Source organism: Canis aureus, chromosome 17 (genome assembly GCF_053574225.1).
Source record: "Canis aureus isolate CA01 chromosome 17, VMU_Caureus_v.1.0, whole genome shotgun sequence".
NCBI classification, from domain to species: domain Eukaryota; kingdom Metazoa; phylum Chordata; class Mammalia; order Carnivora; family Canidae; genus Canis; species Canis aureus.
The window spans coordinates 24,245,936-24,262,917 of NC_135627.1; the positions used below are offsets into that span (position 1 = coordinate 24,245,936).

At 33.5% G+C, this 16,982-nt stretch overlaps 1 protein-coding gene across 1 annotated transcript in view; it reads right to left on the reverse strand.

Annotated features, from left to right (window-relative positions):
• LOC144287850 (small ribosomal subunit protein uS2-like) overlaps window positions 1-13,753 on the reverse strand; it is a 77,279-nt gene extending 63,526 nt beyond the window's left edge. Inside the window, exon 1 of the mRNA XM_077855241.1 lies at window positions 13,402-13,753. Within this exon, the coding sequence (XP_077711367.1) occupies window positions 13,402-13,689 (288 nt within the window). The 5' untranslated portion in view covers window positions 13,690-13,753. The remainder of the gene's footprint in view (window positions 1-13,401) is intronic.
• Window positions 13,754-16,982: the final 3,229 nt, after the last annotated feature.

The following is a 16,982-nucleotide window of genomic DNA, read 5'->3' on the forward strand; positions in this document are numbered from 1 at the left end:
TGACTTTTATCTTGAGGGGAAATGTATAAGGGAAAGTTATATATTTTTTATATTTTAGAGATATAATTTAATAAAGTTACTTCTTTCCATTAGAATGCATATATTTTTATTGACATAAGCAAAAATATATATAAAATAAAACAATAAAAGTGTTGTCACTATTAAATCATAAGGACATTATGACTAATATCATTATACTTATTATCCCTGTTTATGTAAATGTATCAAAATTTCAGGTCTCAGCACATCTCCTATTTGCAATTATTCCTCATAATTACCTTTTAATGCTTTTAATACTTCTCTGAATAGATTTTACTTCCTTGCTTCTTATGCTCCTTAACTTTGAAAATTCTTCCAATATACAATCTAGAACTCAATATTCATTATCAAAGAAATTCCTAAATCATTAAGCTCTTCTCTGAACATTTCTGAGTCTCCCCCAAAGAAAATGCTACTGCTAAATTTTTATTATGTGGCAGGGTTTTCTTTTTTTCTCTCTCTCATCCCTTACACAATGGGTCCAGAATTGTGGTACACACGTTTTTTTGTTTTTGTTTTGTTTTGTTTTGTTTTGGGCCCTTCATTCGACATTTTAAAATAAATTCCATTCTTTCTCCATGCCATCAAATATTATACTATACAATCTCTCTCTTAATTGTGGTTATTTATTAACATGGATTTTATTTCCCTTCAGTTTTCAGGCTATCAGACACAATGAATAAAGCACATTCCCATCAAAACTTGGGATGCCTGGGTGGCCCAGTGATTGAGCATCTGCTTTCGGCCCAGGGCATGATCCTGGAAACCCAAGATCAAGTCTCACATCGGGCTTCCTGCATGGAGACTGCTTCTCTCTCTATTTCTCTGCCTCTCTCTCTCTCTATCTCTCATGAATAAATAAATAAAATCCTTTAAAAAAAAAGAAAAAAAACATTGACTCAAAATTTCTGATTATTAAGGATAAAGAGACATTTCTAAAATATTTAAAAGAAAAAATAGGAAAAATGATCAACAAATGAGTATCAGAATGTTACAGAAATTTTCAATAGCAAACTAGAAGCTAATAAAACTGAAACCATTACAATTTCATAGAATATGAAATGTGTGTGTGTGTGTGTATGTGTGTGTACACACATATAGTTAGAACTCCATATCTGGCCAGACTATTAATCAAATGCAGACTGGATATATACACTCTCAAAAAATGTCTCCCATTTGCCATGTCATGAAACTACTAGAGGATAGTTTCAATGAAATTAATGTGTAAATCATGAAAAATGAAAATATTGAATACAGAAGTTAGAGAGTTTATGGGGGAAAAAAAGGAGAAAAAGAAGGAGATAAAGATAATTATCAAGAAGATGGTAAGGGGCACTTGGGTGGCAAATTTGGTTAAGTGGCTGACTCTTGGTTTCAACTCAGGTCATGATCTCAGGGTCCTGGGTTTGAGCACCACATCAGGCTCCCAGCTCAGCATGGAGTCTGCTTACTTGGAGCCTACTTAAACTCTCTCTCCCTCTGCCTCTCCTCTGCTCATTCTCTCTCTCTCTCTCTCTCTCTCTGTAAACAAAATTGGAAGATACACTTAAGTGAGCTGTACCAGTAACAAAAAGTTCATATCAAGAGAGGTAAACACACAGGGGTAAGGTTGATTAATGACACTAGGATTTCAGTGAGATTTCAATTTCAGATAAACTACTTTTTTAGTAAAAAATGCCCCAACAAATGCATAGGACATATTTACACAAACAAATTATTTATTTGAAGTACAAGTTTAACTATTTTTATTTTTATTTGCTAACTTTAAGTAACTTTATCTATGAAAGATAACTCTAAGAAATGAAATTTCTAGATGATTTGATATTTAAACATGTTTACATGTATTGACCTTATTTTGGAGATTTTAGAAGAAAACAATTTCAGTTACCTAATAAATTAAGCAAATGGAAAACTACATTAGTAAGTTTGGAAGTAAAAATTCACAAAGAAAAAAGGAAATGTAACTATTGAGAATTAATTGTGCCACCTATTATATATTCATAAATGTGAAAACAAATAACAATTTAATGAAGTTACTGGGAAAGGGAAGTGGGATTAAAATCTTACTCTGTCATGTCAAAATTCATGTTTTGATATTGCCAAAAACAAACATCCTTTATCAATAACAGAAAAAAATAAATGTATAAAAGAAGGAAATTATTTACATTGTATACATATGCATATGCCAGAGCAAGTAAGGGAATAACGTAGATGCTAGAGTACTCATTTTTTAACTTCTGGATACATCATCATTGGTTTCTAAAACTTCTGTGATTCACTAATACGTGTTCTGTAACTTCAGCCAGCAACTTAATTGTTAATATTTTCTGCCCTGTAAGGTAACCCATATCTTCATTCTTAAGGGACCTGAGTCTTTGTTGGTCTTGCCTATGTAAAGTAGCTATTTTTCGTTTAGGTACGCCATTTGATTTAGCATCTCAAGTATAAACACAGTGTTTCAATTTGCATTAACCAAAAATCAGACTCAGAATTCAGAATTCAAGTGAAATTATTTAGTTGTAAAATGAAATTATTAAAGAAGTAGAGGATATTGATAAGAGAAAGAATAACTATCAATAATGAGTGTAGTATTAAGCCAACTATAAGACAATGTTATTCAGGCTTAATATTTTTGGAAAGCTCTTGGAAGAAGTGCAAATATTCATTCCCATTTTATTTACTGTACTCATGGGATATGCATCATTGGTTGAGTGCTGCTCCAGGGCGTTATAATCCCTTGGCATTTCCAGCCTGCTGCCAACACCATCTAGGAAGTAAGCTTTTCTGAAATCCAAGATAAAAGGACATTCAATATCAGGGATGTAGATACTCCCTGGCGGAAGCCACCTGGAGCACATACAAAGTCCAAGAGGTATGAGTTAGGTGTTGCCACTGTATGTTATACTCTGGTGTTCTCTTGGGTTTAAATTATTCTCCTTCTCATTTCTACTGAAACAGAAAATACAGATTGTATCACTGAATCCACAAACATACAGCACTGATGCTGTTACTCAGTTACAGCTGTTGTTATAGAAACTGGATATTGCTGTTGCTGCCCCATTGTAATTCTTGATTTCTCACATCATTAGATACTAATTCCAATCTATGGTGTGTATGCTTGATCAGTGAAGCCTAGATTATGTACCTCACTGTATATGGAAAGACTAAAACAGAAATATCAGGACTTTTAACATTTCTTACATGATGATAGAGAAAACCCAAATAAAAAAGTATAAACGTGAGAGGAGACATTACAACTGATGCCGCAGAAAAACAAAGGCTCATAGGAGACTACTATGAACAACTACATGCCAACAAATTGGTAACTCAGAAGCAACGGGAAAATTCCTAGAAACATACAACCTACTAACACTGAATCATGATGAAACAAAAAATCTGTTCAGACCAATAATGAGTAAAGAGATTAAATCAAGACTTAAGAATCACTATTCACTCACCTCCCTGTTTCTCTTTTATTCTCCTCTCTCTCTCAGCCACAAATTATTCTTCTCATAAAACTGGAGTTTCTGAAATACAAATCTGACCAAAGATTTCCCCTTGCATCAGTGATTCAGGGACTATAAAATTCAAATACAGCCTAGAATCTCTTTAGTGTGCCACTAATGCTGCATGGAAGAACAGAGAGCCCCCAGATAGTACCATGGTCTCCAGACATTCTACTTTCTCATTCTCTTTTCTTCCTCCCTGATCATATCTACCTCAAAATAAATGTCATTTCTGAGGGAAAATTTCTGTGGCCATCTCCTATTTTATGCTCTTAAAAGTCTTACATTTTTCTAACACTATCAAATCCTAATTTTAATGTTATTTTAATTTTCTATTTATTCTCCCTGAAACATTTAAACTCCACATTTGGGGACATTTTCTCTTTTATTCAATACTTAATCTCAAGCACCAACAGGTTTCTCTTCATTTGTTGTGTTAAATATACTCCAGGAACAAGGAGAAATCTTTAAGTGGGTATTAATAAGAAATGATATGTTGCAATTTGTGTCTTAGAACTTTCTCTCACAATGATACATAGCAACAGTCAAATTCTGAGCTTGGTAGGTGTATTATAAGGCTGGTGAGGTTATCTAGGTGATATGGTAGCTCAGACCACGAAAATGACAAGAGAATTGAGAGGACTGGACAGATCCCATAAATATTTAAGTGGTAAAATGGTAACACAGAACAAAAGTTGATGCATGGACTAAAGTAAGGGAGATGGCCAGTTTGAAAAAAACTGACTTCACTGGATTGATAAAATCAGTTGGACAGTAAATGCCATTAAGTTAGGAAACAGAGAATAACCAGGTGGATAATGGGGATTTTTTTCTTTGCCCTATGATGCACAGAATTAGGCATTCTAGAAAGAGTTCTAATACCATGCTTTATTCTTTAATTCTTCAAATGTCCAGTTGTTAAAATTATATACAATAAATATGTCTCTACTAATGAAGGCAAAAAGACCTTTAGGGCATATTTTCTTTTATTTTTAATTTTTTAAACAGTAATAATATTCCCCCAAAGAAAACTACTATGTACTGAAAGCAATTCTGGGAAAGGTTATAATTTAAAGGATAACTGACTACAGTTTTGAATTTCACCTTTCCTATAGTTAAATATAATTTACAGTGGCAATAAATACGATGTCTTGTTATCATATTCCTCATGAAGAAAGATGTTTACACACCCCAAAAACATGTCTAAAATATTCTATATTTTTGTGTTTTTACCTTTTAGTTTTGTCCATTTAAAAGTGTAAACGGAGATTCAAATAGTGACACTATGCTGCCACCTAATGGAAGATATGGGAAATTATCACCTTTATTTATTTATTTATTTATTTATTTATTTATTTATTTATTTATTTATAAGATTTATTTATTTATTTGAGTGACAGAGCACACAAGTGTACCAGTTGAGGGGAGGGGTAGAGGGATAGAGTCTCCAAGCAGACTCCCTGCTGAGCATGGAGTCATATATAGGGCTCTATCTCAGGGCTCTTGAGATCGTGACCTGAGCCTAAACCGAGTCTGACACTTCATCTGAACCACACGGGCACCCCTGAAATTATCGGTTTTAAATAATAGTATGACAGTGATGTATACCACATCAAATCAGAATACTCACGTGACTTTCTGGGTATTTTTCTATTGAAAGAGTAGCAACAATGTACAAAGGTAGCATCAATATAGGTTAAATTTTTCTTTAGTTATAATTAAACCTTGTTTTATGCTTATCCTCTCCATAGCTCAACTCTAGTTTTATGTTGTAGAAGCGTAGATATTCAGGAAATTAAAATTTGATGTTAACTAAAAACCAAGTCATAAAGTTAATAAATACTTACATTCAGTAAGACAAAAAATAATTTTTAACCCCACCTGGGAGTAGAAAGTAGAGGCAAAAGAAGTGTGTAGGAGGAAGTAAAAAAAAAAAAAAAAAAAAAGTTAAAGGGATTCATCATGGAGAAGGAGGCTGGAGTTTGCATATAGTATATTAATCTAGTACATGATTATAGGATTCATCTAGACTTGATCACAACTCTGAGGCTTAGCAAAAGTGAATTTTGAAATGTAGGTTAAGCACTTTATCTCAGATTCTCTGTATTTAAAATGGGATGATATAATTTAGATCACAAGGCTTTTGCAAGGATTCAATTAGGTAATATCTGAAGAGTACTTTCATACATTAGTCATAGAAAGCATCAAAAGTAATATCTAGCAATAAGATTTTTTGAAGAGTAAACACATCTCACAAGTTTTATAATGCTTTAATAATATAAACACCACAATCAAATGTTTACTTCCTTGGTTGACATATATTTACACCTGAAGTCAAATAACTTTGAATATTCTGGTTAGAATAAATCACTTAAAAAATCACCTAAAATCATGTTTAATAGACACATTAAAACCTACTTGTAAGTAGAACTAACTTTTGCTTATACTACAGTAATTATGATGGTAAATATAAGCATGGTATCTATCGACTTGAGTGATGAACTCAAGTATTTTTTTTAATTTTAATAATTGCCCAACTTCTATTTCATTAGACCATGCTAAAATGACCATTTCTAATGGTTCTAATTTCTGCTAAAATTTAGAGCCTTTCTAGTGTTCCACAAAGTTTGGTCTAGATCACTGGTGGTTCATGTTAATAATATTTGCTCATGTTATACTAGGTCTCTGTTGCTGGTATAAAAAGTCACCACAAACTTAGTTGCTTAATATAATACACATTTATTACCTTACTGTTCTATAGACCAGAAATCTGAAGCAAGTCTTCCTGGGTTAAAATCAAGCTGTTTACCAGACTGCCTTCATCCTTGGAGGCTTTTGAATAAAGTCCTTTTTTTTTTTTTTTTCTGTTTTGTTTTGTTTTTTTGTCTTTTCCAGCTACTTGATTCTTCACTTGTAACCTATCTTCAAGGTTGGTAACATGGCATCTCTCTGATCATTCTTTTGTGGTGACATTACCCTGTCTCTCTCATCTTTCTGTCTCATCCACATCTATGAACCCTCGTGATTTCATAAGGTACATCCACATAATCTCCTTAAGTTAATCACATCTGCAAAGTCTCTTGTACTATGTAAGGTAATATATTCACAAATATATTAGGACATGGACTTATTTCGGGACATTATTCTATCATATCTGTCAGTGGGTTCAAGTGGTTTGGACATTTTGTTCTTTAAACAATGTTTTGTTTTGACATATATTTCCCAATTTTGAAATGTTGAGTCATTATCATTTTTATAGGAATCATATAGTCTTAATCATTACTTCTAAAATTAATTTTAATTTAAAAATGTGAGAAATTTATTTCTATTTCTTGATCCAAGACAAAGCTGCAAGTATACACCAAGCAAAAACATCATTTTGAATGTTAAGCTACACAAATGGCAATTTAGGATTGAAATACAAATGTGTGCAATAACATGGCTTAAAGATGGAATGAAACAAAGTCTGCCTTGAGTTCTGTGAGGAGAGTATGTCAGTCAATAGAATTTACACATGAAGAAAAATATATATCATGTCAGGTATGCCTTTTTATCTTGAAAATTATTCTATACCACTATACTCTTTTAAAGATCAGATTATATTAGAAACTTCATTATTTTTCTATGAAATTCAATATTATTTTCAAGAATTATAAAACAGTAACCTATATGACAAATATAAAAATTAAAATTAAATTCAACCAGAGTTTGATGTTATGCCACATAGTATGTATCAAACATTTGCTTGACTGTGTATGGGTTAATAGTTTTTACTTGAGACAACAGTAAAAAGGAAGTCTATATTGATTTGCATAGACATCAGTGTTATAAGGCCCTCTTAGTACAGTGTTCTCTCACTAAGTATATTCAAGACCACTACATCAGAATCCTCTGAAATTACTAAATAAGAGCTGACTCAGAATCTGTGCATACCCCAAGGTTCTAAAAATCTGCAGTTTGAGAAACGTTATCCTACATCACATATCAGAATATGTAATATGCTAAACATTACATATAACACATGGGATAGTAGGAGGATATTAGGGACGAAGTGTGAATTGTCATTAAAATCAAGATGGCTGCTAAAAATTGTAAGAATTTGTTCTCTAGTGGAAAGTTCTTAGAAATGTTTTTTTCTAATTTTTTTATCATTTACCCAACTTCTTTTAAATGGTAAAATGAATGGTTGAGTGTAACTGAATGAATAGATAGGTTATTAGTATAACTTAAAAATATGGAAAATGAGATAAAATTTAAAAATTAGAAATCTTCCTTGAACAACCTGAAGATAACTTCTGTGCATAAAATTAACATTAGTTTATCTTCAGATAATGCACTGATTATGAATTTTTCTAATAGCAGAGTAAGGGAAACATTCAATGTCATTACAATTCCATTCACAGAAAATAGAGAATACCTCTATAGATCTTAAGATGTTTAAGTAATTATAAAGAAATATTATAAAGAGCTTTATGCTAACAAATAAGACAAATTAGATGAAATCAACAATTCCTAGAAAGACAGAAATTGGGCAGCCTGGGTGGCTCAGCAGTTTAGCACTGCCTTCATTCAGCACAGGGCGTGATCCTGGAGACCCGGGATCAAGTCCCACATCAGGCTCTCTCGCATAGAGCCTGCTTCTCCCTCTGCCTGTGTCTCTGCCTCTCTCTCTGTGTCTCTCATGAATAAATAAATAAAATCTTAAAAAAAAAAGACAGAAATTACCAAAATCGAATTAAGAACTGATCAACCTTGTAAATAGATTATTTACAAATAACAAAATTGAATTAATTAAAAATACTCCACAAAATAAACTCAGATAATTCTATCAAACAAGACAGAACAGACATCCTAATCCTACACTAACTTTCTAACTCTTTTTATTACCTTAACATGGATGCAAGACAAAGATTAAAAAAAATGAAAAACAAGAATATCCATCATGAACATATACACAAAAATTATTTAAAATATTAACAAAGTGAATCTGGCAATATATAGAAACTTTTATACACCATGACCAAGTGGGGTTTATCTAAGGCAAGTTTGGTAGGTTAAAATCCAGAAATCAATGAACATAATAACATTACTTCCGTATTGGGAATAAGACTATGATGCCTCTTTCTACAATTTCTATTCAACACAGCATAGCACTGGAGGGGTCTAGCCAGTCAAATAAGATAAGAAAAAAAATACAAATAATACAGAAAAGAATGAATAAAACTTTCTTCGCTTGGTAAAACTACAAACAAGAGACAACAATAAATTCTGAGCAGCTAGAAGTGTAGCTTTTCATGATTCCATTTTCTATTCTCTTGACATAGTAATCATACTTCTCACATTTTTTTTTTATTAATGGTTGTCTGAGAGTTTGCTATATACTTTACAACTAATGCAAATCTACCTTCAATAGCACTGTACCACTTTGTGTGTAGTGCACAAACCTTGTAACTGGGGACACCTGGGTGGCTCAGTGGTTGAGCATTTGCCTTTGGCTCAGGGTGAGATCCTGGAGTCCTGGGATCAAGTCCCACATCAGACTTCCTGCATGAAGCCTGCTTCTCCCTCTGCCTATGTCTCTGCCCCTCTCTCTCTCTGTGTCTTACATGAATGAATAAATAAAATCTTTTTTTAGAAAAAAAGCCTTAGGGGATCCCTGGGTGGCTCAGCAGTTTGGCGCCTGCCTTTGGCCCAGGGCGTGGTCCTGGAGTCCTGGGATCGGGTCCCAGGTGGGTTCCCGGCATGGAGCCTGCTTCTCCCTCCTCCTGTGTCTCTGCCTCTCTCTCTCTGTCTCTCATAAATAAATAAATAAATAAATAAATAAATAAGTAAATAAATAGTTTAAAAAAAAGGAAAGAAAGAAAAAAAGCCTAATAACAGAAGATTGCAAATTCTCCCATCTCTCACATACATTACTGTCATTTACTTTATTTATCTATATGCTATAACCACCTAATACATTGTTACTATTATTATTTTGCACAAAATCTCAGCTGTTGGATGAATTAAAAAGGAGAAAATATTTTATTTTACCTGTAATTATTCCCTCTATAGTACTTCTGTTTTCTTTACATATACCCACATTTCTGAACTATTATCATATTTTCCTTTTCTATGAAGAGCTTCTTTTAAAATTTCCTTCAAGACAGGTCTACTGGCAAAAAAATTCTTCAATTTTTATTTCTGTTAATATTTGTTCATTCTTAAAGGATAATTTCACTAGATACAGAATTTTAGGTTGGCCTTTGTTTTTTTTTTTCTTTTAACATCTAAAATATTTCACTATACTTTTATCTTCCTTCAATAGTGAGTGATTATTAGACCATGCCACTTATTATAAGGTTGAGTTGCTAACAAAATAGAAGGATAAATATGTTCATAGGGGTTTTAATCTCAACGAATATTGAAGATATGCTTATCTAAAATTAATAAAAACTTCAGAATATATTTTTAAATAAAAACTTAATATTGAGTTATTCATGACAATTGTAGTTTTAAGGAAAGAGAACAAAACATTCAATGTTTAAAATAAATGAAAATATTTTCTATTCAATATTAAATAAAAACACTAAAGCCCTCTGGAGAGATACTTAGATTTGACTGTTTAACATAACCTACTTTTAACCAACTATTATAATTTCAATCATCTTTCTATTCAATTTATGAAATGAAGGCTTTGCTCTTGAATGGGTAATCTGCATTCTATTAAAAAGTTGAAAGCAATGCCCATGGCTTAGTTATTCTTCACTGAAACGAACTCTTTTTTGGGACTCCATGCTTATCGTATAGCTAAAATGCACATTTCAGGAAATTAATTTCAGGCTTGAAAGACAAGAGGCACACATATATCCACTATAGTTACTACATAAAAAAAATAATGTAACTTTGATTTCTAAAGTACTAAATGTCATGTTCTGGAACTCTTTTGAGATAATGTAAGTTAGAGCCTAATTTTCAATATAGTCTATATGGAAATAATAAGTACAAAATAACAGATTCAATATGTGTGTTTGATGTAATTAGAATACTAATAGGAAATGCTTCAGTGAACAAAAGTCAAGAGTCCACATCAAATTTAAACTCAAGCACTGTGAACAATGAAGGTTTTTGAAATGCTTTATAATAAAAAAGAATTATTTTCTTACCCAAATTCTTTTACATTTGAAGTAGTTAAGTCACATAAGTGAAGGTGATTTGACAGCAACCTTCACCCCTGCCCCCCGCATCAACTGTGCTATGTGAATAGGTAATGGTTTGTGAAGAGCTGTATGTTTTGGTGAAATTTTGACTTTATGAAAAGCAGGATATTAAGTTTGAACTCTCAAGAGCCATAGTGTTCTTCTCTGCAAAATGAACATGATACTTAGCCAGATATCAATATACAGGTAAATGTTTTGAACATAAATGATATGTGTGATGAAACAATCCAATCTATTTATGTACTAAATGGATGATGTTAAGTTCCAAATCTTGCAATTAAGTGAAATACTTGTAAACAACTTCACACAAAAAAAAAAAAAAGAGAGAGAGAGAGAGAAAATTCTTACAATATGCTTTCATTCAGTAGGCTTTAAAAATTATTAGGATTAGGTCAAATAGTGTATTTATCTCAGTCAAGAATTCTTCAACAACAGAGTTTTACAAATGAATTATCCTAAAGGATAATGATTGCTTCAATAATGTAAGAGAACAACAAAGTTTAATATAAATTAAAACAATAATTCTTTGATTTGTTTTCTACTGTACTCAATTCACTAATAAAAAATAAAGTTTCAAAAAATGAAGATGAGTATATTTAATATCAAAGATATTCAAGCACAGGTTTTCTTAACTCTAAAATCCACGTATGTATATTCTGTTTTGATTTCCAGTAAACAATCCCAGTCCTCACTATTCTTCTTTCTTTAACATTTTTGGTGTTCTTGCCACATCTTGGAAGTTTACTTAATTCCTCAAGGACTTAAGAGTAGCTAGTTCTGTTTCCCTTTTCAGGATAGTACCGAATTTCATGTATGTTTGGATTTTCTCATAAGTGCACTTCAGGATATATAAGGTTTTTTGGAGAAAATTTCAAACTAGCAGTCTTCCTTATCTCTTCATCTCCATGGTCCCTTGTGGAAACTTAAAACAACAATTTCTAATATAATCTATTAGATTGATATTATTTTTTAAAAACTGTAAGAAGTATGAAAAATGTGCAAACTTCAATTTCTTGGGATCAGCAAGGTATTTGAACTCAAACAACATTACTTTGCAGATGACTTGCTACTTGACTGATTAATTTCTAAGTGATACGTTTCTAGTTTAGAACTAATAAGATAACTACCTTTATGCATCAAATACTCTCATCTTTGATCTTATACCCTTGGAAATTATGAAAAAGCAAAGTGGTCTAAAATAATTTGATTTGTAGACAAGAGATTGGTAAACAAAGAAGTTATGAGCTTTTGGGGAATCTTTTAATTAGTAAGGACAGGATGTGACACTAAAGAGTAATTGTAGTTCTAGGACAACATAAATTCACACTCTGAACAAAATTTTTATTATTCCTGCAACCTGTAGAGTAATTATTACTTTTCCAAGCAGATATTATTCTAAGAGATCCAAAGGAATACAAAAATGAAATCTGTTTTTCAGATGTCTTTTTATTAGCCAGCATAATACTTTAACAAATTAACCAACACCTAAAATCTTGAAGGGGTGCCTGGCTAACTTAGTAGAGCATGCAACTCTTAATCTCAGGGTTGTAAATTCAAGCCCCATATTGGGTGTAGACATTACTTAAAAAAATAAAATCTTTTAAAAAGTAAAACAAAATCCTAGAGGAAAAAAAATCCAGCTTTGATCAATTACCCATTTTTTAAAAAGAGCAAGAGGGAGAGACCAAGAGGGTGACATGGAAGGCTCCTGAACTTCCCTTCTGCCAAGAACAAACTAAATATACAGCTCCACAGGAAACAATTCCCTCTGAGAGAAATCCAGGCTCTAGATGAATGACTCCTTCATGTTAGGCAAGTGAGAAAATACCCATGTGGCAACAGGTAGAAAAGGTTTACCATAAACCCCACTCAGACACAGTGCCATAAAATCGGTAGGGGAGCCCCAATTCCCAGTTTCCTCCTGGAGAACAGAGGATTTAAACTGCCTATCAAGGGGCAGCCCAGTGGCTCAGCGGTTTGGCGCCACCATCAGCCAAGGGTGTGATCCTGGCGACCTGGGATCGAGTCCCATGTCAGGCTCCCTGCGTGGAGCCTGCTTCTCCCTCTGCCTGTGTGTCTCTGGTTCTCTCTCTCTCTCTCTCATGAGGAAATAAATAAAATCTTTAAATAAATAAATAAAATCCTTTAAAAAAAATAAAAATAAAAAATAAACTGCATATCTAGTGCCCCAACTTTTAGGACTCTCATTTGAGGAATGCCACCCCAAAACACCATACTGTGAAAGCCCACGTGGCTGGCATTGTCTCACAGCACTATACCTAACAAACAAACAGCTCTGGGTTTTTTTTGTTTTTGTTTTTGTTTTGTTTAGAAACTACTTATTTTCTATCAATCTTATTTCCATCTTCTGTTTGAAAATATGTGGACGTGGGTACCTGTGTGGCTCAGTTGGTTAAGCATCTGACTCTTGATTTTGCCTTAGGTCATGAGCTCAGGGTCCTGAGATGGGGCCTCTCCTCCCCACTCAGCTGGAAAATCTGCTTGAGATTCTCTGTCCCTCTCTCTGCCCCTCCCCCATTCACACGTGCACGCTCTCTCTCAAATAAACAAATTAATTAATTAATTAATTAATTAATATATTTAAAAGCAAATCTGTGGAAGAGTAGCTTAAAGCCACGCTCAGTGGCGGTTCTTACCCACTCTGGCCAGATGGGTGGGGCTGCCGACGGCTCCCTCCCCAGGGGGCGATATACTCCGGTCCTCTGTAGGGAACCATGAAGAGGCACAGGGGGCACCTGTGCACTTTTGGAGGTGTCTGCGACCTCGGGGTCAGTCGCAATAAATCCAGACGCTGTAGCATTCCATTCACCCTGAAATTCCTCTTTCCTCACAGCCCTTTTAGCTCGGTCTCGCTTTTCCTTTTCAACCTCCTCAGAATTTCTGGGGAAGGAAACACCACGTGTCACCTCCCCGCGGGTGCTCATGGGAGAAAGTGATGCGCATGTGCACGACTTCCCAGGCGGCCACCGCGGGCCGCTGAGCGAGCTCCCTTGTTGCCCCGGGAGGCTCCCTCCAAGTAATGCAGGGGAAGAGTCTGTGTAACACAGAGCGGTGACACGCAGGGCAACGTAAGATGCTCCTCGAGAAGACAGTGGTCAGCCCTTAGGTAAGGAACCACCGGAAGCCACGGTTCACAGGAGGCTGCGCGGGTCTGAGGAGTGACACACCCGGAAGTGATACTAGTGGCTCAAGGCTGGTGCTACTGAAGTGGGTGTCGGCTGCAAGGATTTTGAGGACATCCTTCTCCATTTATTTGTGGGAAATTAAGGACTCCAGACATTGTGAAAGTTTCTCTTTAAGTTAGGATGGGAACCCACAACAGCTACATATAGACCCTGTGTGTATCTACTGCACGTTGCTGCTTTGTGGTCACCACAAGGCTTATGTAAAACTTAAATGCTGGAAGCCTTGGCATTTAATAAAGCCTTCTAGAAGAATTTTGGCAGTTCAGGAGGAGGCAAAAGCCTATTTTCGGAACTTCTATTGTCTGTCATAATTATTAAAATATTCTCTGGTTTTTATATTGTAGGCCGTTCCCAAACTCTGAGGTATCACAATATGCATGTGATGAGGGCATTGTTATTATCTTTGCTATAGAAAATAATATTCCGAGGGTAATGATAAGTTGAAGGTGATAGAATTAAACTAGCAAGAACAAGAAACTAGCAAGCACAAGACCCAAGTTTCCCAATTTTTAATTTGGTATGTTTTGTACTAATAAAACCTACCTAATGTTAAACAAATACAATAGCAATATGTGCTGTAAGATATAAAAACCTACCCAAGAAGTATATGTGTGTGCACACATGTGTTTATTAATAGTTTCTTGAGTCCCTGAACTCCAGGACATGGATTTTTAAAAATATTTAAAATATTTTTTTAAATGTCAATTGATTTTTTTTTTAAAACAACTAAATTACCCCTATACTTTATGAAACTAATGCACACAGTAACCAAAAATATTACTTTTCATTTTCTGGGGTACTTTTTTATTCTAGTAAAGTAATATCATTATACATAATTTTTATACTGCAATATTAAGAAAAAGTAAAAAAATGCTGTTTGGAAATAAACTTTTCTTGACCAATAAACTTTCTTATATTCAAAATAGCTGAAGTGAACCCCCTAAGTTGAATTAAGATAAAATGAGTATGTTTTGTTTCCTGTATCCCAATATTGAAATGTTTATGAAAAGATATACAATAAAAAATATTTGAATCAGGAAAACATGGGTCTAGTCATTATTCTTATACTATTGTTTAACACTAACTTGACCCTTGTTGCACTCTTTTGCCAGCCATGTTAAAATCTTCTTGTTTTATAATGTTATTTACATAGCAAAAGCTATGAGCTAATTTAATAAAGGATCATTTTAATACTATTTCACTTATATTGAAACTTTATTTAGACTTATATTCTCACAGTTCTGTTTTATGTTATATTTCATACTCTATAAAATTTTCATGCATCCCTACTCTTGTTTCCAAATGGAACTGGGAATGGAAAAGCTATATTTGAAAATAAATGAAACTGTCACATCCCTAGCATAGCCAAAGTAGTAATTGTTTTTATTCTACCAAGAATAGTTTGCTGTAGTATTTCCAACTCAATTATTTTTACAACAAGGAATTTGAGTGACTTTCAGATAAATTGTAAATGTGGTCAAACTTCTATTGCTCTTCTATTTGCATCCTTCCACAAATATTTCTCTTTTACTAAATATTAAAATTTTTCAAGCATTTTTTTAAATGTTTCAATTTTTACTTGATAAATAAAATACTTCTTTGAATTATTTACACTAAAGTAATAATACAATAATTTCGAATCTCTGGAAACAAAGAAGTAAAAAGATTACATGTTTGCTTTAAAGATTGTCCAGATGAGAAAAGTAAGAAGCAAAACTTAGTACAAAAAAAAAAAAGATACTTTACTAGGCACTGAAAAATATTTGATAAGCTCAATTCTTCATTTATGAATGTTCAATAATTTAGAATTTTTTTACTTTGCATTTTTAATTGTTTGATTCCTCTAAATTAGGACAAGTTTATAACATCGGGATATCCCTGAAATAATACACCAGTGAGTATTCAAGGTTATTATAATATACACAAATATTAATAAAAATAACATGATGTCCAATACTACATCATATATAATACTGGCTTAAAAAAGATTTGTCATTAAGCTTTGCTCTGTTAAATAATTGGTGGGGTGGCATGAGTTGTCCCTGCTTTCATCCAGGTTTTAGCATTAACTATAAGGCTCTTTATTTCTTGCCATCCTTCATACAGTAAGATAGCACAGTTGAAGTAAGACCCAGGGAGCTTGTTATATTGCTGCAGAGACTTCTACTTTCCTACTTCCACTTAAATGTTCTGCATAAGAGTCACTCTCATAAAGGATACTATAAAGAGGAATGTTATGCACATGAACATGACCACCATGACTAACTAATGTAACAAAGAGAGCTAGACGCATAATGCCCTACATTCAGGTTATCTGAGTTCTCACAGATAACTCAATCTTCCCAAATTCTTTAACATCTAGACACTCAAAATGACCAGCACTTTGATCTCTCTGCCTTCACATAATAAAATTGGTTGCTCCCTGATTGCAATCACCTACTCCCTTCTGTATTTCTGCTCATCCAGTGAAGATTTTGGTGCACATCCAGTTATACATTTCATCATTTATTATAATTCAACATAAATATATCATCTATTCTCCATACTTTCTTAACATCCTCTCCTCTAATGAACTTTTCTTCCACCTTACCTCAGGCATTCTAATAGCTACACCTGAATTTTTAATTAGCAATATTAGAACCACTGCCTGAATCTCAATTTCACTTAACCCCCTAACTGCCACATTCTACCTTTATAATTTAATAATTCAAATATCTTGATTCTGAAATTGGAATAGACTTTTTCATGACCTTCAAACACTTGACCTTTTCATTTTTCATCAACCTCTCACATCCTCACTTCTCTACTTATAGATCTTAGAACCAATTGTCCACATGTCTAATTATCCCCTTCCATATATCCTCAAGTTTGTTCTCTCTCCCTTGATTAAACTCTTGAAACTGGACTACAGCCACACTTGAATTATACATTTCTCTCTTTCAATGCAGCATGTGAATATAGATGGGGACACACACACACAGACGTATACACAACTTGTATTAATCAACATAACCCTCAAGTAGGCACTCCTA